General features: G+C 37.5%; 1 protein-coding gene across 12 annotated transcripts in view; it reads right to left on the bottom strand.

The window, feature by feature from the left end:
• Window positions 1-25,086, bottom strand: part of LOC115223011 (annexin A7) — a 163,198-nt gene that overhangs the window by 12,984 nt on the left and 125,128 nt on the right. For all 12 annotated transcript variants that reach the window (XM_029793435.2, XM_036511867.1, XM_036511870.1 and 9 more), the window contains 7 exons: window positions 22,544-22,638; window positions 21,233-21,346; window positions 16,632-16,722; window positions 15,865-15,944; window positions 11,267-11,479; window positions 5,649-5,724; window positions 4,744-4,856 (listed from right to left, as the gene is read on the bottom strand). In XM_029793435.2, coding sequence (XP_029649295.1) covers window positions 4,744-4,856; window positions 5,649-5,724; window positions 11,267-11,479; window positions 15,865-15,944; window positions 16,632-16,722; window positions 21,233-21,346; window positions 22,544-22,638 — 782 coding nt within the window. The remainder of the gene's footprint in view (window positions 1-4,743; window positions 4,857-5,648; window positions 5,725-11,266; window positions 11,480-15,864; window positions 15,945-16,631; window positions 16,723-21,232; window positions 21,347-22,543; window positions 22,639-25,086) is intronic.

The following is a 25,086-nucleotide window of genomic DNA, read 5'->3' as shown; positions in this document are numbered from 1 at the left end:
TTTCAACTATATATAACTAAAAATAAGGGTGTCTGGGAGACACCACCATGCCGAAATAGCAGTCAAATCCCTGACTCTGATATTATCCTTATTTATAAATATATATATTCTTTCAGTTTCCATCGGCCAAATCCACTCACAAGGCTTTGGTCGGCCTGAAGCTATAGCAGAAGACACTTGCCCAAGGTGCCACACAGTGGGACTGAACCCGGAAGCATGTGGTTGCAAAGCAAGCTTCTTACCACTCAGCCACGCCTGCGTGAGTAATCAATGATGCTCCATTTCAGCTTGAAATAAATAGCTCTTGTCAATTGCCACAGTTTATAATTAATTAACAATGACCAATTTCTAAAATAATATAAATAGAGCCTGTTTAGTATTTAACATTTTTATGGGTTTGAACTTGACATGTCTCTAACTTTTACTACTTAGGCACAAGTACTCAATAAGCAGCAAAGGGAGTGTTCTGTAAGTGTAGAGGCTGGAATGAGCTGTAGCTGTTCCACCAAGGTATTTAAAACTGATGAGAGCACAAGGAACTTGAAATTTGTATATTCATTCATAGGGGGAGCTATGAAATGGTTTTGGTATTTTACACTTTTTGCTTCAAGAGAGAATTTTTTCTCCAGGTCAAACTGCAGTGAAAATAGAGTTATCATAGGTCAAATATGCACCGTACATATATGGACTGATTGGAAAGTTTGTATATTTCAAAACATTGTTTCACATGCCAGTCATGTATATACACAAACATATATGCATATATACATAACAAGCACATATATAGCGCGGAAAACGAACGTTAAACAATGATGATGATGATGATATATATAAAACAAACACATATGCATATACACGCAAATATATATATAACAAACATACACATACATAATATACACATATGTATATATATATATATATAACAAACACTGACGACCCCAAGGAATGCGCAGAATTCATTGCCGAGTGCTATGCAAACATATTCACTGTTGAAAGTCAAAATGTACCATCTTCACCATCACTAACAGCAAATTCCATAACAACTATGGAATTTACACCTGCAATGCTGCAACGTCACCTTCAAAATAAGTGCAACTATGCCTCCCCTGGTCTCGATGGAGTTACATACCTGCTTCTCAAACGTGGCAGGTACTTCCTTTTACACCAGCTTTCTATTTTCTTCCAGTACTGTCTCAACAATGGTGCTACTCCGGAGCAGTGGAAAACTGCCAGTGTCATTCCTCTGTTCAAAAAGGGCGACCGCACATCACCTGTCAACTATCGCCCAGTCAGTCTCACTAGCTGTATTGCAAAACTGATGGAATCGTGTGTCAGAGAAACACTCTGGAACTTCTGGAGCTCTCACAGTCTCATCCGACCCTCACAATATGGATTTGTCCCTAACTCCAGCTGCAGTGATCAGCTTGTCGAGTTCCTTGAGGACATTACTCAGATCACTGACAGTGGCTCATGGGTGGATGTTGTCTACCTTGACTTTGCTAAGGCTTTCAACTCTGTGCCACACAAAAGGCTTATGGTGAAACTCTCTGCAATGGGTGTGAGGGATGACCTTTTTAACTGGTTGAAATCCTTCATCCTCAGCCGAAAGGAGGTAGTCACAGTTCTAGGACAGCACTCTACACCATATGAGATGTCATCGGGTGTACCACAGGGATCTGTCCTTGGTCCCCTCTTGTTTGTGGCATACATTAATGACATAGATGCCAATTTAAAGAATGCCACAGTATTGAAATATGCAGACGACATCAAGCTGTACCTTGAAATCAAGAGGACAGATCCTGATGTCTACAACTCTTTCCTGCAATCAGACCTAGACACAATGCAGCAATGGATCACAGACTGGCAACTGAAACTGGCTGTGGACAAGTGTACCACCATGCATTTTGGGAGAAAAAAACCCTGCGTCCACATACTCCCTCCACAACACTGATATCAAGAATCCTCTTGCGAGCGTGACCTAGGCATCACTGTCAGCAGTGATTTGCGTTGGACAAAGCATATCTCTAAAATTGTCAAGAAGGCCGAGGGTGTCTTGGCATCACTCAGCAAGACTTTTGTTAGCCGCTCTCCAGCCATCTATTTAAAACTGTATACAGCTATGGTACGACCACACTTGGAATTCGCATCATCAGTTTGGAACCCCTATCTTGCTCAGAACATTGACCTCCTGGAATCTGTCCAGAGACGTGCAACCAAACGCATACCCTCCATCAGACACCTACCATATTCTGAGCGCCTTGTTTCCCTGGGCATGGATTCACTGAAGCTCCAGCGTCTGGCGACGGACTTGGTAAACACCCACAAAGTTATCAACCACCTCACCAACAACAACACTGAACACCTTTTTGATCTCCATGTGTCTAACACACGTGGACATGCCTACAAAGTCAGAAAACAACACAGCTCACATGACTTTCGGAAACATTTTTTCACACTCAGAGTTGCTGAAGCATGGAATAAACTGCCTGCGTCAGTTGTTGACTGCCATGATACTGCATCCTTTAAGGTCCTCATGCTTTCCGAAATCCGCCGAAACTACACCTGATTATATATACACTTTAGATGAGTTGTAGTGCACCTGAGCACTGTACACAATTATTATTATTATTATATATGCATATACACACATATATATACAAACGTATCCATACACATACACAACAAACATATATGTATATATATATATAACAACACTGACGACCCCAAGGAATGCGCAGAATTCATTGCCGAGTGCTATGCAAACATATTCACTGTTGAAAGTCAAAATGTACCATCTTCACCATCACTAACAGCAAATTCCATAACAACTATGGAATTTACACCTGCAATGCTGCAACGTCACCTTCAAAATAAGTGCAACTATGCCTCCCCTGGTCTCGATGGAGTTACATACCTGCTTCTCAAACGTGGCAGGTACTTCCTTTTACACCAGCTTTCTATTTTCTTCCAGTACTGTCTCAACAATGGTGCTACTCCGGAGCAGTGGAAAACTGCCAGTGTCATTCCTCTGTTCAAAAAGGGCGACCGCACATCACCTGTCAACTATCGCCCAGTCAGTCTCACTAGCTGTATTGCAAAACTGATGGAATCGTGTGTCAGAGAAACACTCTGGAACTTCTGGAGCTCTCACAGTCTCATCCGACCCTCACAATATGGATTTGTCCCTAACTCCAGCTGCAGTGATCAGCTTGTCGAGTTCCTTGAGGACATTACTCAGATCACTGACAGTGGCTCATGGGTGGATGTTGTCTACCTTGACTTTGCTAAGGCTTTCAACTCTGTGCCACACAAAAGGCTTATGGTGAAACTCTCTGCAATGGGTGTGAGGGATGACCTTTTTAACTGGTTGAAATCCTTCATCCTCAGCCGAAAGGAGGTAGTCACAGTTCTAGGACAGCACTCTACACCATATGAGATGTCATCGGGTGTACCACAGGGATCTGTCCTTGGTCCCCTCTTGTTTGTGGCATACATTAATGACATAGATGCCAATTTAAAGAATGCCACAGTATTGAAATATGCAGACGACATCAAGCTGTACCTTGAAATCAAGAGGACAGATCCTGATGTCTACAACTCTTTCCTGCAATCAGACCTAGACACAATGCAGCAATGGATCACAGACTGGCAACTGAAACTGGCTGTGGACAAGTGTACCACCATGCATTTTGGGAGAAAAAAACCCTGCGTCCACATACTCCCTCCACAACACTGATATCAAGAAATCCTCTTGCGAGCGTGACCTAGGCATCACTGTCAGCAGTGATTTGCGTTGGACAAAGCATATCTCTAAAATTGTCAAGAAGGCCGAGGGTGTCTTGGCATCACTCAGCAAGACTTTTGTTAGCCGCTCTCCAGCCATCTATTTAAAACTGTATACAGCTATGGTACGACCACACTTGGAATTCGCATCATCAGTTTGGAACCCCTATCTTGCTCAGAACATTGACCTCCTGGAATCTGTCCAGAGACGTGCAACCAAACGCATACCCTCCATCAGACACCTACCATATTCTGAGCGCCTTGTTTCCCTGGGCATGGATTCACTGAAGCTCCAGCGTCTGGCGACGGACTTGGTAAACACCCACAAAGTTATCAACCACCTCACCAACAACAACACTGAACACCTTTTTGATCTCCATGTGTCTAACACACGTGGACATGCCTACAAAGTCAGAAAACAACACAGCTCACATGACTTTCGGAAACATTTTTTCACACTCAGAGTTGCTGAAGCATGGAATAAACTGCCTGCGTCAGTTGTTGACTGCCATGATACTGCATCCTTTAAGGTCCTCATGCTTTCCGAAATCCGCCGAAACTACACCTGATTATATATACACTTTAGATGAGTTGTAGTGCACCTGAGCACTGTACACAATTATTATTATTATTATATATGCATATACACACATATATATAACAAACGTATCCATACACATACACAACAAACATATATGTATATATATATATAACAAACATATATGCATATACACACATATATATACATAACAAACCTATCCATACACATAATACATATATACACAGAAGCAACTATGACTTGGTGGTTGTCATGCGTAGAGTAATTGTTTTAGGTGCTTATGTTATTGTGAGCAGACACCTTGTGTGTGTGTGTGTGTGTGTGTGTGTTTTAAAGAGTCACGTGTAGAGTTGATTTGTATTTAGATAGCACTCAATCAAACATAAAGAAAGTCAACTTACCTCAGAACGAGAGACGACAATTCTGATCAGAGCATTATCTTTAGTTCCTAAGCAACTGATTGCCTTATGTAGTTGTGATGCAAAATATGCCGGTCTGTCCCGAGCACACATTACTGAAACGAAAGATGCAGAACTGACTTTAAGAATCTCCCCTTGACTCATTAAAATGATGAAAACAAACACAGTGAGCTTCTTTAACCTTTTAGTGTTCAGATTACTCTGTTAAATGTAATGCTTTTTTATTTAAATTGCTTTGAATTAATCATGCATTACCTTATAGCTTTGAGGTTTCAATGATGTGATTGTTTATTTTTAGACTGTCAATGTAGGTTAGGTGTGAGAGGCTAGATATGGCCAGTTTGAATATAAAATATGTAGAATATATTGGGCCGGATTTGGCCAGTTTAAACACTAAAGAGTTAAAGCATTCTATCCATAGCATGTCACGTAAGACTTGATTTGAAAGAATTAGCAACAAGTCTAATACACGACACAGATACATTTCATACCGGAGAAGACTGCTGTCACAACAATCACTCTAAGATAGATTCAATGCTCCCTACACAAGGTAGCACTCAAGTAGGGGTTTCACAAATTAAATCATTTGCAGATAAAATCCTTACAGCATTTTTATCTCAAAGCAGACCCACCTGCCACAATTAGACAATCAACCTTACAGGTAGAAGCATACTGTCAGTAAGACAGACAGGAGAATAATGTACCATATTTATGAGATATCCCACAACAGCTGAACACATGTGTAGATAAAATGAACATAACAACTGTCCTTATGACGATATGCAACCCTGACCTATCAAGCTTTTGTAATATGGAGTCAGACACCTTAATCAAACAGACATTTTGAACAGAAACGTATATTAACCATAGCTAAGAACAGTTCTTACCAATGGCTTTCAGACCAGATTCTAAGTCTCCAGAAGTCTCAGATCTTATTGCATCCATGATGTCTTTGCCAGATACCTTGAAAGAGAAGAATTAATAAAGGTCCGTTTAGATATGACACAGAAATGTTGAAACAAATGCAAAGGGATTACAGCTTTGGGGGACAAACTTTCATTGCTGTCCACAACTTCTTTAACGACATACCCCCTCCACGGCAGGACAGCTCCAGGTCTCAAGCTGACCCGAAGTAGAGAGGAAATGTCATTGAAAAGGTTGTGAATAGCAACAAAGGGATTTTGACAAACATGACTGATTGATTGACTAGCTGAATGATTAACCAAACAATCAATTAGTTGGTTAAATAGCTAACAAAGTGATGAATAATAAAGAAGTGAAATCAAACCAGTGTCTGTGCTTACTATTGGCACAGTGACCCTCCCAAGATACAACAAAATCTGTTTCAGCACACAGGTTCTCATTCAGTCTTGGTAACCAAATATCAAAAGAAGTTATTACTTTTTCATTAGACAAGAAAGGGAGGGGACATATTCTTTTACTTGTTTCAGTCATTTGACTGCGGCCATGCTGGAGCACCGCCTTTAATCGAGCAACTCGACCCCGGGACTTATTCTTTTATAAGCCCAGTACTTATTCTATCGGTCCATTTTGCCGAACCGCTAAGTAACAGGGACATAAACACACCAGCATCGGTTGTCAAGCAATGCTAGGGGGACAAACACAGACACACAAACACACACACGCACATATATATATATATACATATATACGACAGGCTTCTTTCAGTTTCCGTCTACCAAATCCACTCACAAGGCATTGGTCGGCCCGAGGCTATAGTAGAAGACACTTGCCTAAGGTGCTATGCAGTGGGACTGAACCCGAAACTATGTGGTTGGCAAGCAGGCTACTTACCACACAGTCACTCCTGCACCTATTTATAGGATAATTAAAATAAGGCCTCGACATGGATACTCATCTATCTAATAAACAGAAGGTGAAATTCGATAATATAATCTGAGAATTAATTGTGGGAAAATAAAACCAGAGTCAAAATGTTTCAGGAAACGGATCTGCTAGTGCAATAAAGTTAGAGTTAGGGCATTTAATGTAACGAATGTTGCTGCTTCACCATCATCATCATCATCATCATTACTATTAGGGTTCAACAGGGGCAGCATCAGATTCCGATGTCCATTTCGGCAAGGGTTTTATGGTTGGTTACCCTTCCTAACACCAACCACTTTACAAGTTTGGGTGCATTTTTTTTTATATATCAATTGCACTATTGAGGTCACCATGCATTTTACAGGACTACAAGTTTGCAAGGCCAGAAATTTCAGGAATAGGGTTTTGTCAATTAAATTGACCCCAGCACTTGATTAGCATTCTATATATGTGTATATATATATATATATATATATATATATATATATATGCATGTATGTATGTATAATCCTTTACTGCTCTTTGTTACAAATTCTTTGTGTGTGTGTGTGTGTGTGTGTTGTGTGTGTGTGTGTGTGTGTGTTTTGGCGCAGGAGTGGCTGTGTGGTAAGTAGCTTGTTTACCAACCACATGGTTCCGGGTTCAGTCCCACTGCGTGGCACCTTGGGCAGGTGTGTTCTACTATAGCCTCGGGCCGACCAAAGCCTTGTGAGTGGATTTGGTGGACGGAAACTGAAAGAAGCCCGTCGTATATATATATATATACATATATATATATATATATATAATATATATATATATATATATATATATATATGTATGTATGTGTGTGTTTGTGTGTCTGTGTTTGTCCCCCTAGCATTGCTTGACAACTGATGCTGGTGTGTTTATGTCCCCATTACTTAGCGGTTCGGCAAAAGAGACCGATAGAATAAGTACTGGGCTTACAAAAGAATAAATCCCGGGGTCGAGTTGCTCGATTAAAGGTGGTGCTCCAGCATGGCCGCAGTCAAAATAACTGAAACAAGTAAAAGAGTATACTATTTCAGTGTGTTTAATTGCAACTTTAATTACTTTTTGACTCTGATTCAGCTGAGAAAGCAAAGTTGACCTCAGCAGGATTTGAACTAGAAATGCAAAGATCTGTGATTAGATACTGCAAAAGATTTTGTATAACACTCTGCTGACTCTGCCAATAATAATAATAATGATGTTCTTACATTAGCACAAGGGTCAGGCATTTAGGGAATCGGTGGTGATGGACATACAGTTGACTTGAACCAAACTCCCCCCACACACATACACGCATTCGGTATTTAACTCTTTTACTCATTTCAGCCATGCAGTTGTGGTTAATGCTGCAGCACCAACTTTACTCTCTTTTACTTGTTTCAGTCTTTTGACTGCGGCCATGCTGGAGCACCACCTTTAATCAAGCAACTCGACCCCAAGACTTATTCTTTGTAAGCCCAGTACTTATTCTATCGGTCTCTTTTGCCAAACCGCTTGGTAACGTGGACATAAACACACCAGCATCGGTTGCTAGGTGGACAAACACAGACACACAAACACACACACATACATATATATATATATATATATATATATACATATATACGACGGGCTTCTTTCAGTTTCCGTCTACCAAATCCACTCACAAGGCTTTGGTCGGCCCGAGGCTATAGTAGAAGACACTTGCCCAAGGTGTCACGCAGTGGGACTGAACCCGGAACCATGTGGTTGGTAAACAAGCTACTTACCACACAGCCACTCCTGCGCCTATAAAATATTTTTACAAATCCCGTTTCCAAAATTAACCTCACCAAGATTTGAAACCAAAATGTGAAGAGGTAGATGAGGTCAGATCAATAAGTATCCGGACTGTTGCCATAGTAACAAAGCTAAAGCACACGGAGTCAAGCTACAGGGCAAAGATTGACCTTGAACTCTGCTGGGCATATGTATATTTATATATATTTATTAATGTATATATATATTTTTCAAATACACCAGCTAAGTTCAACTGTCTAAAGTCGAAAGACACCTGTTGTTTTTGTCCTGTTATTATTATTATTGTTTTTTGTATTTATATTCGTGTGGCATCGTCCGTTTTTCTGTCCTTGTTTCGTATACATTCGATCCTTTTTTTCCAAAAAATCTAATGCTCATAGCTTAGTTTTTCCTTGGGGCTGGCCGGATCGGAGCGATCTCAAGATTAATCAGCCGAAATTGCGAGGATGATCCGGTTCTTGACTGAAGATCGAAGGCTTCGAATGACCCGTCCGTTTTTTGTATCGTCTATTTGAATGTTTTGCGTTCTTGTCCCATTTTGTATTTTTATATATATTTTTTTATACATATATATTTACATATATTTATTAATGTGCGTATATATATACATGCACACGTGGGTTCAACGGGACTATCACTCAGGCGTAGATGCACACTGCATCGACAACAGATTGCATTCCCAGAATATAGAATGATACCTTTTAGTGAGCACATTGAGAAATGCGCAAAGCAAATACTGCCACAATTTTTAATCTTCCCATTTTACCAATGTGCTTTCGGATCATCAACACAAATGAGACTGAACAAGGAAACATTCTTCATTGAAAAGTACAAACCCAGACTCAGCCATCCGAACATACTGACACAGAGAAATTAACAAGGAAAAGGGGAAAAAAAAAAAAAAAAAAAAAAAAAATTTTAAGCAATTATCTCCCTTACACCGGAAGAAATCACTCACTACCTCCCCTTATTTAGAAATCTCCTGTTAATAAACACAACGATAACTCCATGCAATATAAACATAACGTCACAAGAAATTTGAAAAGCTACACGCGAAACCGGTAATTTCTTTAAAAATTTTTAAATTATGTCATTTTAAGGAAAGGAAAAAAAATTTTTCCAATATTCTCCAGACATTTTGACACAAATATATATATTTTTTAACATTTAAGCCTTCTGTCGTTTTTTTCACACTTTACTATTTTCTTATATATATATATATATACACATATTTACACAATAATAGAATTTATATATATATATATATTGTTATATTTCAGAATGATCATTTTGCCAGTTTAGCCAATATTTAAACGTATATATATATATATATATATTATATATATATATATATATGTACATATATACATATATATATGTACATATATATATATTTCATATATATATTTATACATATATTATATATATATATGTGTATATATATGTATATATACATATATATATGTACGTATACATATAAGCTATCTATCTATATATATATATGTATGTATAATCCTTTATTGCCCTTTGTTACAAATTCTTTGTATTTTTTTTTTCTTTTGTAAAGATACTATTTCAGGATTTTTAATTGCACCTTTTATTACTTTTTGACTCTGATTCAGCACATTTTTGAAATATTAGGTATGACTGGGTGGTAAGAAGCTTGTTGCCTTGGGCTGATCATTGTTACTTTCAGTTTTAGAAACTGAAAGAAGCCCATCATATATGTGTGTGTGTGTATATATATATATATATATATATATATACACATATATACACAATAATAGAATTCATATTTTCTGACCTGTATCTGCTACCATTGGTGTCACACATGCATGTGTACAATCATACATACATACATATATATATGTGTGTGTGTGTGTGTGTGTGTGTGTGTGTGTGCATATACATATATATATAAAATATGTATATATATATATATATATATATATATATATATATATATATATATATATATATATATATAATGTACATATATAGATATAAGTTAGAGGTGTTTAAAACTTGTAATGGATGGTTAAATCCAAAGGCACTTCTGATGATTACCTGCACAGGTACAGTCCTTGGTAAAAGGTATACAGTAGCAGGTAATTCAGCAGGTAAACCATAGCTTAAATTATATGCAAGAAGAAAATAGTACATTTACAATCGTTTCTGTTTACCAGTTGTAGTGGTAGACACCATCAGAACACAGAATCATATGTAGAGGTAAGAATGGTATAGGGATATGTTGGTAACCAGAGTAAAGACTAAGAATGGTGAGTTTTACATTGTTGTAGATTTGTTGATAATTCTGCTGCAAAGTGGATGTAGAATTATCAGGTAACAAATCTACTATAATGTAAGACTCACCATTCTTTGTCTTTATTCTCGTTACCAATATATCTCTATGCCATTCGCTCTTCTTACCTCTACATATGACTATGCATTCTGATGATGTCTGCCACTACAATTGGTAAACAGAAACGATCATAAATGTACTTTTACTACCACTTTTCTTGATTAATTAAATAGACTAATGGCTTACTAGCGCAAATGACCGACTTCTTCCTATCATTTTCCCTCCATTAAAATAAACAACTCCTTTCAAAATATTTTGGAATAAACATTTCTTTTGCAAATTGTACACACACACACACACATACATACACACAAGAAAATAAACAAACAAACAAAACTCTAATAAATGATGAAGTTCAATCACACCCTGTACCTTTCAAATATATTTGAGCAGGGTTTCTCTGGTGTCCAGTATTTGTAGACTGTTCCGAAATACTTGATCAGATAACTTTTGATATAAGTTTACCTGAAGAAAAATTCACCAAAACTTTACTAAGTAACTTACTTTAGCATATTCTTCAAATGTAGCTTGCATCTGATAGTAATTGCGAATAGCAAGTATAGAGATCATGGTAGATTCATCAGTTCCTAATTTATTTTCCCCAGCATCATAAAGTCTCCGAGCATCTTCTTGGGCTAGTTGTCTATTGACTACACTGGATGATCCTTGAGTGGCAACACGTTGCACTTCCTCAGGAGTTAATTCATTACGATTGGCCTGAAAAATAAAATACAATTTTGATAACATATCATGCCCAACATTAATAAAACTATCAAGTATATACTGAATAAATAAAAAGGCTTCTTACTCTAGCAGCAAAATAGTCCCTAAACTTTTTACTGGCTTTAATGAGAAGATTAAATGTTTTAGCAACTAAATCTAAGGATAACATACTTCATATGAAAGTTGAAAGTTGAGATATTCATATCCAGAAATACTGATTAAATGCTTCTTTCAAGAGGATATCTGTTCCTCACCAGAAGTCTGTCACTCCTGGGCTGAGCAAAGCCACCCAACAACCAAAGCGGATTATTTTTCTCTTGATGTATTCTCCTCAGATTCAATAACAAACATTCCTAGTCTTCTCAAAGCAAAATGATAGAAGATTAAAGGTTTTTTGGTTTTTTATATATATATTAGAGATATGTGAAGCAGATCAGTGTCTGGATTCTTTGCAGTGTTTCTTAGGTTCATGCTTACAGAAAATATGGAAGCTGAACAGGAGTCCCAGTAGGTTACACTAAAGAGGAAAGGATGCTAAGGATAACAAAAGAAGAGATTAGTGTATTTATGAGGGAAGGGCACTTGAGTAGTTGTTTGTTTAGAGGAACAGAAAATATTGAAGAGGGTCGTTGCCAGTACTGCCTGACTAGCCCCGACCCGGTGGCATGTAAAAGCACCCACTACACTCTCTGAGTGGTTGGTGTTAGGAAGGGCATCCACCTGTAGAAACTCTGCTAGATCAAGATTGAAGCCTGGTGCAGCCATCTGGTTCGCCAGCCCTCAGTTATTCGTCCAACCCATGCTAGCATGGAAAGCGGATGTTAAACAACGATGATGATGATGATGATGAGAGACAAAATAAAGAATGAATACCTTCCCTCTTCTTCACTATGACCACTTATGTACAACTCAAGTGGTCATAGGGAAGATGAGTGAAGCTATTCATGAACCCAGAACCTCTGGTATGACACAATACACAAACAATTGCATTAGTCAATTATTTGTGAAACACAGATCACAACAATAATAATAATAGTCTTGTTTACATTCATTTTGAAGAAAGTGAGGAACTAAAATAGGAAGAAATTCCTAATCCCTTCTTTGATCATTAATTTCTGTTCTGTAGCAAAACCATTGGGCTTTTGGCTTAGAAGATTTTCAATAAGATGTTGAGTTAATCAACTGGATTATCTTCCTTGGATGCAATTTGATTTTGTGTGTAGAGTGTTTGCTCAGTTCCAAATATGGGAGCAATAATGTAATGTGGGTTACAGTTGTGCTAAGTAGCAGATTAGCCACAAGTCTTGAAGAGGAATCTTAGCCTTTGAGATGTAGTTTTAGATATGTTACTGACTGTAAAATACAGTTTCCATGATTTTTAGAAAATCATATTACAGGTTCCACACCAAAATACATTTGGAAATTGCTGCTTTTATTTAAATATCCATACAAGACCATAGGGGACTCAGAAAACTAATGATTAGATTCATTATCATTAATTAGATGGTAATTAAACTTTCATTCCAGAAAGATGAGATTATCAGTTCCCAATCACTGACTGAGTTAAGATATTCAGAACGCTGTGCTCAATCTAGAGAAGGGCTGAGTAGTCAGACCAGAGTTGGAAGTAATTATAAGACTACTGGAAGTATAATCTGTAAAAGTGTACCAATCTTGGCACCAACAAAATATATATTGTGATATAATGCATTAGAATTTCCAACTTCATAGATACTAATTTCACTAATTTCAGGAATATCATTTTGAAAATAAGCACCTCAGATTTAAGGGCTTCTATGAAAAAGGATATGATAGAAATTTCTCCTTCAAAGAATCCTTTAAGTCTGATTCTAAGAATAAAATATTAGGAAATTTTGTTTCTAAGAGGAAAATGTTACTGAATTTTGGAAGTAGATGTTTTATTTAATTCCTGTTCATCATCATCATCATCGTTTAACATCCACTTTCCATGCTAGCATGGGTTGGACGGTTCAACTGGGGTCTGGGAAGCCCGAAGACTGCACCAGGCCAGTCAGATCTGGCAGTGTTTCTACAGCTGGATGCCCTTCCTAATGCCAACCACTCCGTGAGTGTAGTGGGTGCTTTTTATGTGCCACCGACACAGGTGCCAGACGAGGCTGGCGAACAGCCACGCTCGGATGGTGCTTTTTACGTGCCACCGGCACGGAGGCCAGGCAAGGCTTCTTTATAAGTTTAAATTTCTTATCTAATATAATAAATTCAAATTTCATATTCACTTAATTCTTTAATTCTAACAATCTCAAAAATGAAGGATATGAGTTTATTTCTTTTGAAATATTCACTTGTTAACCCTTTCGTTACTATATTTCTGACCAAATTACACCCCTTATGTGTTTCAATTAATTTCTAACGTAATCATAAATTTAGTCTGGTTTCATTAAACAACTATAACTTTTTTATTTATCGATATATTAATCTGATTTTTGGAAGATAATTTAATGAAATATTCTCAACCAATTCTATACTATAATTTTTGTCACAAAGTGACTCTAATTGCAGGTAGATACAGGTAAATTCAACAAAATATAAAATTATTAAAATTTTCTTCAAACATCGCTAGAGAAAATGGGTTATTAGCTAATATTCAATTGGGTATACAACAAAATTTTACGATAGAATTTGTTATTCTGGGTAACTTTCTGATACCCATAATAATATTTATGGCAAAATAGGCCTTAATTTCATTTAAGGTTGTGGGAAATAACAAACTATCGTTTCTTTCGCTTTGTTTACGTTTAGCGTAACGGTTCGTTTTCACCGTAATGATTTCAAATAGGCTCATTCGAAAAAGTAAAAAGAAATAGTTTAAGGCTTTACTCTTCTGGGAAAGTCTGTGGCTTGGTCCAGTTTCTTCAGAAAAATCACCGAAAGAAACAGTTTTTAAATTTTCACTCCATTCAGGTGCCAATTCATTTTCTTTATCGCTATCGGAGATCTCAGATTCACTGTTTTCACTTTCGGAAAATGAAACATCAGATTCATTATCAAATACCACATGCTTTTTTTTTTCAGTCATAGAGTTAGATTTATGAAGGTCTTCAGTAGAAAATCCTTCGAATTCTGACTCGCTGCTTGATATAATGAAATTCGTATCCATTTTTTGTCAGAATTACAAATTTTGAAAAAACACAATAGGAACAAATTTCGGAAAAAAATCTCCCAAAATTCACGGAATTAAAATTACACTTCGATTATTGTACAAAACTGTAGTTGAACTGTTTACGAAGTATAATACGTGTTTTCACGAATGTACTGAAGAGATTTGCTCTGATATTCTCATTTAAATATGAATAGGTAAATTCGGGCGGCTTTGGGCGGTTTGGTCTCATAAACCAAAATTTTTTTCAGGCGGCTTTGGGCGGTTTGGTAACGAAAGGGTTAAGTAAAATCTTTTAGTTTTAACATTAATAAAATTTACATATTTGAACTGAGAAACAAAGATGTTCCTGGGTTCTTTTTTTCTTTTTTGTAGCATTTTTATAGTTTATAACTTTTATACATTTTTACTTTTATAGCCTTTTGATAAAAACCAATATTTTTTTTAATTTTGTAAGTTTTGTCTTCGGATTGATTGTTTGTAACTTCTTAAAAGTAACTGAAAAAGCCACCCGGGTGGTGTAGCCTTGAAATCCAAACTTTAACAGATGAAGGTGCAAATAAGTTGCTTCATGATTCATATTAACCATATATGTTGTTTGCATATGACCAGATTAATTCCAAACAGAGGATCACATTTCCATGTTGGCATGGGTTAGAGGCAGTACTTTATGGCTGGATGCCCTTCCTTTTGGTTGCCCCTTACAACAAACAGGGATATGATGCACCTATTGTAAAAACTAGGATATACAGTTTCTAATCAACTATTTACCTTCAACAATTTTCTCAATTGTTTAAAATTTTCCATGTTTTTATATATCCTGTAAACCCACAGCAAAAACACTTTGCTCTTTTATATGGACATTCTTTTCACAGGTGCATCCAACTACATGCCATACCTGGGTTTACATCCTGATATTTTTTCTGTTTTTCCTGCAATACTTTATTTGTCTTCAGATGAAGGTGCAAATAAGTTGCTTCATGATTCATATTAACCATGTATGTTGTTTGCCTTCAATCAATAAAAGAAGCATATGACCAGATTAATTCCAAACAGAGGATCACATTTCCATGTTGGCATGGGTTAGAGGCAGTACTTTATGGCTGGATGCCCTTCCTTTTGGTTGCCCCTTACAACAAACAAGGATATGATGCACCTATTGTAAAAACTAGGATATACAGTTTCTAATTAACTATTTACCTTCAACAATTTTCTCAATTGTTCAAAATTTTCCACTTACCTGACAGCATGAAACAAGCAAACGCTTAAAATATCCACTTGTGTCGGACATAATATCCTTTTCCAGATTCCGATTAAATGCTGCAGAGAAATTTAAAAAATAATAAATCAACAGAAATCAACAGCTAAATCCCACATTTTACCTAAAATGGCGGTCATGTTTCACCAGTTTCATCTTCCACAATTAAACAGCTTAATGCAGTAATCCTTCCACAAACCAAAGATGTCCAAAGCCATCGTGCTTTACTTTGGTTTCTGTGGCATATTTATGAATTATAAATCTTGAACAGGTCTTTTATTTAATGCAAGTAGATACCATACCTTTACTCATAAAGGTATGATATCTACTCCCTAAGTGTTTCCAACATTGGAAAGAATCCTTCAGTGAAACCCTTCTAATTACAATTATCTGTGTGGTTATGATTAGTTACATCCAGAGTCAAAGACTTGATTCCCCTGTCCAAGACAATAGCCTCACTGTCAAGTAAATTTGAAACCCAAAAGAACAGAGAATTTAATTCAAATTTTTACATTCTGATCCAACTCTAACAAAATTGAAATGTTACTGTGTTCCAGTCAGAAGCAAACAATAATATCTTGTTCTGTAATGAAGAATTTTTTTCATCCACTTTCAAGTGCAAGAATTAAGAGATAGATGGATGGCGGGGTGGAGCATATCAGCATAATTGTTTTTAGGGGTGTTCATTCCACTACAAAAACAAAATATATAAATACTCAAATGAATAAGTAATTAAGAAAAAAACATACAGCGTTTATAAATGTCCTGGATTTCTCGAATCTCAGCATTGGTTCTTGTGCAAAGGATTTCCGTTAGAACAGATTCTTTTGTTCCAATACCCTATCAATAAAACAACAACAACAACAATATAATCAATCAAACATTGGAGATATAAAAATGGTGAGTATGGACATTATACCTATTTTTTATTACCCACAAGGGGCTAAACACAGAGAGGACAAACAAGGACAGACAAACGGATTAAGTCGATTACATCGACCCCAGTGCATAACAGGTACTTAATTTATCGACCCCGAAAGGATGAAATGCAAAGTCGACCTCGGTGGGATTTGAACTCAGAACGTAACGGCAGACGAAATATGGCTACGCATTTCGCCCGACTGGCTAACGTTTCTGCCAGCTCGCCGCCTTACATTATGGACATTATACCATAATCAGTTCTTTAAAGACACTACATACATACGTACACACATACGCGAACACACACACACGCTTTTAATGTTTTACAGGAAGTTTTGCAGCTTCAGCAGCTTCTGCCTTTTATCTTTTACTGGTTTCGGTCATTAGACTGTGGCCATGCTGGTGCAATGCTTTGGAGAATTTTTAGTTGAACGAAAAGCCCCACAGTATTATTTTCTTAAAGCCTGGTACTTATTCTGTCATTCCCTTTTGCTGAAGTTACAAGGATGTAAATACATCAGCACCGGTTGGCAAGCAGTGGTGGGGGGGACAAACAGACACAAAGACACATACACATAGGTATATATATATCACGCAACTCTGATGTCACACAACTGGCACCTATGCTGGTGGCACATAAAAGCACCCGTTACACTCTTGGAGTGGTTGGTGTTAGGAAGGGCATCCAGCCATTGAAATCTTTTGAGAAAGTTTCTTTCATTTTTTGTCTCAATTCATCGACCTCATTCAATTGTTTGACTGCTCCATTTACATTATTGCACAATACACTTATGGGTGTATCCCATTAATTAAATTTCTCCATACATTCAAAGCCAATTAAATTCATGGATTCTTTCAACACATAAACATTCATTTTTTTGGTTCGACCTCAACTACCCCAGCTAACAAGTCTTCCATATTTTATAATTATTGTACGTTTGATCAACAAGAATTTTGTTTCTTTTTTGTAGAGTTATTTAATTTTCTATGTGAATTATTACAAATGCCTGAGAAATATTTGAACTACATAATTTTGGTTTACCCATTTGTTCCCATGTTTTCTCATTTATGATTGTGATGTCACTTCTCGCGTCTAACTGCATTCCGACATTAGTGGTTTCAATTCTCACATTCACGAATTTTCTGTTTGTTGTAGCCACACCTTTTCTTGCTGACAAACTATTTATTTTTTCTTGTTTGTTCCATTTTCCTATCATTTTAGTTCCGCACTGTGATTTTATATGTCCAGTAAACCCAAAGCAAAAACACTTTGCTCTTTTATATGGACATTCTTTTCACAGGTGCATCCCACTACATGCCATACCTGGGTTTACATCCTGATATTTTTTCTGTTTTTCCTGCAATACTTTATTTGTCTTCAGATGAAGGTGCAAATAAGTTGCTTCATGATTCATATTAACCATGTATGTTGTTTGCCTTCAATCAATATAAGAAGCATATGACCAGATTAATTCCAAACAGAGGATCACATTTCCATGTTGGCATGGGTTAGAGGCAGTACTTTATGGCTGGATGCCCTTCCTTTTGGTTGCCCCTTACAACAAACAGGGATATGATGCACCTATTGTAAAAACTAGGATATACAGTTTCTAATCAACTATTTACCTTCAACAATTTTCTCAATTGTTTAAAATTTTCCATGTTTTTATATATCCTGTAAACCCACAGCAAAAACACTTTGCTCTTTTATATGGACATTCTTTTCACAGGTGCATCCCACCACATGCCATACCTGGGTTTACATCCTGATATTTTTTCTGTTTTTCCTGCAATACTTTATTTGTCTTCTGACTTTTTTGCATTGTCTTATGTGAAAACACTCTTTCCATTGAATTTCTTCCATGTCATGCCTTAATTCTAATATCATGTCACACTCTTCCGACAGTTACTGCAATGTCAAATCCTGGTTCATTCCCAATTTTGCTAGAATTTTCATTCAGATTTCTGCATCCATTTTACCTGTCAATCCTTGTGTAAAATTCAAACACTTGAAAGAATTTAGAGTAAGCATTTCCAACCTAAATCTCTCATATTCTCTGTTGACTCTGCCTCTGTAAGTAGTGAAGTCTTCATCTTACTCTTTTCTATGTTTAAACATTTCCATCCAGAATTAACCAGTGAACTTTTTTCACTAAACATTTTGCACAAAATGGCAACTGTGTCGGACCCTTTTTTTGGCAATATGAACTTACCATACTTCTCATGCTCTGCTGTCACTAGTTTTCTTAAAACTAGGTACGTTTTCATTTCATCCATCCAATCCTGATATTAATAATAAATCTCTAAACGAGATGTAAACAGTAACCGCTCGACAACGTAAAGTATACTAGCCATCACAATATGGCTAACCACAAAGGGTGGGTGTTACTGTAGCTTTTTAGCCCCAGGAGATCATCGTCTCCAGCTGGCTTTGGGCACACTTTCTGTGCCCTTGTGTGCCTAAAACCAGCTGGAGACGATGATCTCCTGGGGCTAAAAGCTACAGTAATACCCACCCTTAGTGGTTAGCCATATTGAGATGGCTAGTATACTTTACGTAATCCTGATGTTCTTTTTCAAAAATTTGTTCAAACCTTCCAAAGTAAGCCCCAAAGGTTATTCCTTCTTCGGGGTCATATTTGAATTCGCTTATGGAATTTGCTACATGGTCAGGTGAAAATGTATTCTCCAGTTTGGTTACCAACTTCATTAGTTTTAACATCTGCTGCTGTAATCCTTGTTGTTGTTCTCGTTGTTCCTTGAGTTGTTGTTGTTGCTGTCTGTTTGTTTGTTGAGTGAACGGTCTTTGAGAAGTCCGAAACGTGGTCCTTTGCTATTCGTAAGACCCACAGAAGAGAAAGCAGGTCAACCCCCGACACCGAGAGCATCGACGGATGAATGAGTGCGCATCCAGGCTCAGCGGTTGTGTAGGAAGTCGGGGACAAGAAACAGGAAGAAAGAGTGAGAGAAAGTTGGAGCGAAAGAGTACAACAGGGGTCGCCACCACCCCCTGCCGGAGGCTCGTGGAGCTTTAGGTGTTTTTGCTCAATAAACACACACAACGCCCGGTCTGGGAATCGAAACCACGATCCTCCGACCGCGAGTCCGCTGCCCTAACCACTGGGCCATTGTGCCTCCTGTTGTTGCTGTTTTTACAACTCAATTACCTCAGCTAACAAGTCTTCCATATTTTATGATTTTCTTAAGTTTGCACAACAAAATTTTCGTTTCTTTTTTGTCGAGTTATTTAATTTTCCACATGAATAAGTTTAAACTCTCCATGTGAATGGTTTTTTTTCACTCCATGTAAATTTGTTTTTCCTCATTGCCACCACTGTAAAGTGGGAGAAAGTGGGTTCCTCCCACTGGTGTGATGCATGACTGCCGAGTTATGGAATTAAAGATTTAATGATATCTATGGCTTCTTCAGAAATGCTGCCTAATTAGTATCAAGAAGCTTCCAGCTATATTATTGGAAACATCAAGATTGAATGGAGGATTAAACTAGTTTCCCCTTTTGAAACTCCTTTTGAATTTTGGTTGAATGTGGAGGATCCTCTCTAGAGCAGTTTACTCACTAGTAACCCTTTATGTAACGTAAAACTGGTGGGGCATATTAAGAAAGAACTGTCTCATTGCAAATCTCTTTCAAACATAATCATCCACCTTCCATAATCCCAGTTGCTCACATTTGGGAACCCAGCTAGAAAGTGTGATAACTGTTGCATATGATAGGACCTTATAGAGAGGGTGCCTGAGGACTCTAGCCCCACAACCTGCCTAGGACAGAGAAGATAGATGGGTGGATACAAAACAATTGTAAATTTTGTTTCAATCATCATCATCATCATCGTTTAACGTCCACTTTCCATGCTAGCATGGGTTGGACGGTTCAACTGGGGTCTGTGAAGCCAGAAGGCTGCACCAAGCCCAGTCTGATCTGGCAGAGTTTCTACAGCTGGATGCCCTTCCTAACGCCAACCACTCCATGAGTGTAGTGGGTGCTTTTTACGTGCCACCGGCACAGGTGCCAGGCGAGGCTGGCAAATGGCCACGATCGGATGGTGCTTTTTATGTGCCACCAGCACGGAGGCCAGTCGGGGTGGCACTGGCAACAGCCACATTCGGATGGTTCTCTTACGTGCCACTGGCACTGGTATCGCAGCTACAATTTCCATTGATGTTGATCGATTTCGATTTTGATTTTGATTATCATTTGCCTCAACAGGTCTTCACAAGTAGAGTTTTGTGTCCCAATGAATAAAATAATTTCTATCTGCTTGCTTACTGATTTGGAGAGGGAGAAATGTGAAAAATATCAGAAAACAGAACCAGAAAGAGTTCTTTTTTATTTACTACATCACGCAAAATTAGATATTCAACATTAAAAACAAAATGTATGATCTTTGCAATTTTCTTCATAACTTACCGAAATGGCTTCTTGTAAAGACCAGGCATCAAAATAAGCCGGAGTTTTGAACATGGCTAAGACAACATTTTCAAAGTTCCCACTTAATTCAGATTTCAGGTCCTTTATCAAATCCTTGAAAAAAAAAAAAAAAAGAAAAAGAAAGATACATGACGATTTAATTCTTTCAGACTAAATGTGACAATTGGAAAGAAATACTTTTGAAGTAAATTGTCAAAGCAACAAGCAGAGGAATTCCTGTCCTTTGCCTTCCCTTTGAGTAGGAATTTAGTGAAACACGTTTCAATTACTTCAGAAAAGAATCTAAGCATATCAATGAAATGTCTCACTTTTGATACAAACATAAAACTGTTGTCAGCCCCATTGGAGTTGTATCAGAGCCTGCAGAAGATAACTGAGTATGGGATCCAGGCACCACAGAAAGAATTGGAAACAATTTGATTTACAGGCTGCTGAAGATATCTCTGTATAACATTGGTTCTCAACCCTTGTTTACCTATGGACCCTTTTGATTCCTGTTTAATTCAGGTGGACCCTCATAATAATTCAATGTTTAAAAAAATCCTATTATATTTTTATAAGTAAATATTATTAGGAACTGTATAAAAAAGAAAATGGTTTAAATACTTTGTCTATTGTAGGAATATAAACAATTTATTGCAGATAAATTTTAGCAACAAAATCTTATGTGGGCCCCAGTTGAGAACCAGGAGCGTATAGACTTAGGTCAAAATAAAGAGAAAGGGTTGTAAGAGTTAGCACTTCCTTCTCTAAGCTTAGATTCGAAATCGAATCCAAGAATCATCGGTCGTCAAAAACCAATGCATGTATAGGCACGAAATTTAAAGATCCCTTTGTTCTGTCAAAAAGTGATTGATCATCTCCCTTTGACCTACGACCTCAGCCATGTCAGGCGAAGTTCAACTGGACAAGTGCTGACCTACTTAAGTAGTAACTCTGTTGCAGTATGTCTATCTTTCTAGCTGTCTCAAATATTATAAATACAAGGGAAAAACAGAGAAAGAAACACAATCGGAGCTGACACACCAGCAGATGGAATTATCTTGCCTCGCATTTTGGAGACGACAGAGAAATGCCTACAGGCTACCGTTTCGAATGATTCACGCACACATCCACACGCACAAACATATTCATCTTTAATATGTGCTCTATACAAGTAATGCATAGCATTTGCTTACATTTGTATGTAGTGTATTTATAATCCATGTAAATAAATCTCTTACAGGGTTATATGAATTAGGGAAGATTTACAAGGAGACTAAAGATTAAGGCTCCCTAAAAAGTTGTTACCTTGCCATACATTGTCTTGAACATCTGAGCAATTTGCTGTCTTTGGCTATTGGTTCTTTTACTTATGATGAAAATTATTGCAGACTCATCGGTTCCTGAAATAAAGTATAATACCATCTTCAATAATATGATGTGTAATCATGTGTAAACAACAACATTATCATCAGTAACATCATCATAATCTTCCAGTAACATCGTCATCAAGAGGATTACCTTGGCAACTCTAATTCAAAAACCTTTTCACTTTGATTGTGTGTGTGTGTGTGTGTGTGTGTGTGTGTGTGAGTGTGTGTGTGAGTGTGTGTGCGTGCATGCATACAGGCATGGCTGTGTGGTTGAGAAGGTAGCTTTGAAACCATATGGTTTCAAGTTCAGTTCCCTCAACAGCAAAACACCTTGGGCAAGTGATGGAAACTATGTGGAAGCCTGTCTCACACACACATACACAGAGTCCACATATAAGATCTAGAGATTTCCAGTATAGAAGACACTTAATAGTGCTCAAAAGATTCAAACTTAGACTCTTTACAGGGGATTGAGTCCACAAAGTAAAGAAAGGCTTAAGAGGGGTCGAGTTGAACAGGAATAGAGGCAATCATGTACATAAGCAAATTAGATACATTAAAAATATTAATATTAAAAATGGTTTTGGTATGAAGTACAAAGAATGTATATACACACAAAATGAGAGAAAGCCAAAAGTGGAGACTTTCAGACGATGGATTTTTAAGCATAAATATATAGGTGCAGGAGTGGCTGTGTGGTAAGTAGCTTGCTTACAAACCACATAGTTTCGGATTCAGTCCCACTGCATGGCACCTTGGGCAAGTGCTATAGCCTCGGGCCGACCAAAGCCTTGTGAGTGGATTTGATAGACGGAAACTGAAAGAAGCCCGTCGTATATATATATGTATGTGTGTATGTTTGTGTGCCTGTGTTTGTCCCCACCAACATCGCTTGACAACCGATGCTGGTGTGTTTACGTCCCCGTAACTTAGCGGTTCGGCAAAAGAGGCCGATAGGATAAGTACTAGTCTTACAAAGAACGAGTCCTGGGGTCAGTTTGCTTGACTAAAGGCAGTGCTCCAGCATGGCCACAGTCAAATGACTGGAACAAGTAAAAGAGTAAAGAGAGTAAAGAGTATATGTGAAGGAAGATTTTTCAGTCAAAGAGTTCGGGTAGAACTGAGGACATGTAAGAACAGAGTGAAAATGAGCAGACAAGCATAAACATGTTAAGGGGTTTAATAAGTTAACTTTTTTGTAAGTTTGGCATGTGTCGTGGGAAATAGGGAATATAATTGTTTGGGTGTAACAAGAGGTACAAAGTTAACTTATTAAACCCCTTAACATGTTTATGCCTGTCTGCTCAATTTCACTCTGTTCTTACATGTCCTCAGTACTACCCGAACTCTAGTCCTTTACTTGTTTCAGTCATTTGACTGCGGCAATGCTGGAGCACTGCCTTTAATCGAGCAACTCGATCCCGGGACTTATTCTTTTGTAAGCCCAGTACTTATTCTATCGGTCTCTTTTTGCCGAACCGCTAAGTGACGGGGACGTAAACACACCAGCATCGGTTGTCAAGCGATGCTAGGGGAACAAACACAGACACACAAACACACACACACATACATATATACATATACATATATACGACAGGCTTCTTTCAGTTTCTGTCTACCAAATCCACTCACAAGGCTTTGTAACGGGGACATAAACGCTAAGTAACGGGGACATAAACACACCAGCATCAGTTGTCAAGTGATGTTGGGGGGACAAACACAGACACACAAACACACACACACACACACAAACACACACACATATATATATATATATATATATATATATACAACGGGCTTCTTTCAGTTTCCGTTTACCAAATCCACTCACAATGCTTTGGTTGGCCCGAGGCTATAGTAGAAGACACTTGCCCAAGGTGCCACGCAGTGGAACTGAACCCGGAACCATGTGGTTGGTAAGCAAGCTACTTACCACACAGCCACTCCTGCACCTACGGATAGTTATACCTGAAATGTTAGATCTTTTTTCTCCTAACAACATGTTAATTTCTGCAAACTCATGAACTTTATTGTACAATGTTTGCTGACACCAGTTTCTTGGATTCCCTGTTTTTGACCTATTGATACATAACCAAGGGGTCTGGTGTTTTGATTTCTTTGCAGAGTTTCTAACAAACATGGAACTTGTAACAATTGTTAAAACAACTGCTCACATTCTCATAGCTAATGACAGATCACAAGGCATTCCATAGATGTTGGATATCGTACAGCAATAAACTCAAAAAGCTTCTGATAATTCTTGGAGTCTGACAGGCTACTTAGCATCATTAACCCATTAGTGTTCAGATTATTCAATCAAACATAATGCCTATTGATTCCCATTGACTTGAATTAATCATGCATTATCTCATATCTTCAAGATCTTGATGGTGTAATTACCTAATGTAGAATAACATTGTAGGGTAGGTGTGAGAGCCTGGATCTGGTCAGTTTGAACATAAAACAGATTAGCTATTT

The sequence above is a fragment of the Octopus sinensis genome, linkage group LG21 (assembly GCF_006345805.1).
Source record: "Octopus sinensis linkage group LG21, ASM634580v1, whole genome shotgun sequence".
Classification (NCBI taxonomy): Eukaryota; Metazoa; Mollusca; class Cephalopoda; order Octopoda; family Octopodidae; genus Octopus; species Octopus sinensis.
Note: the sequence above shows the minus strand (reverse complement) of the source record. Positions and strands in the feature narration are given on the sequence as shown.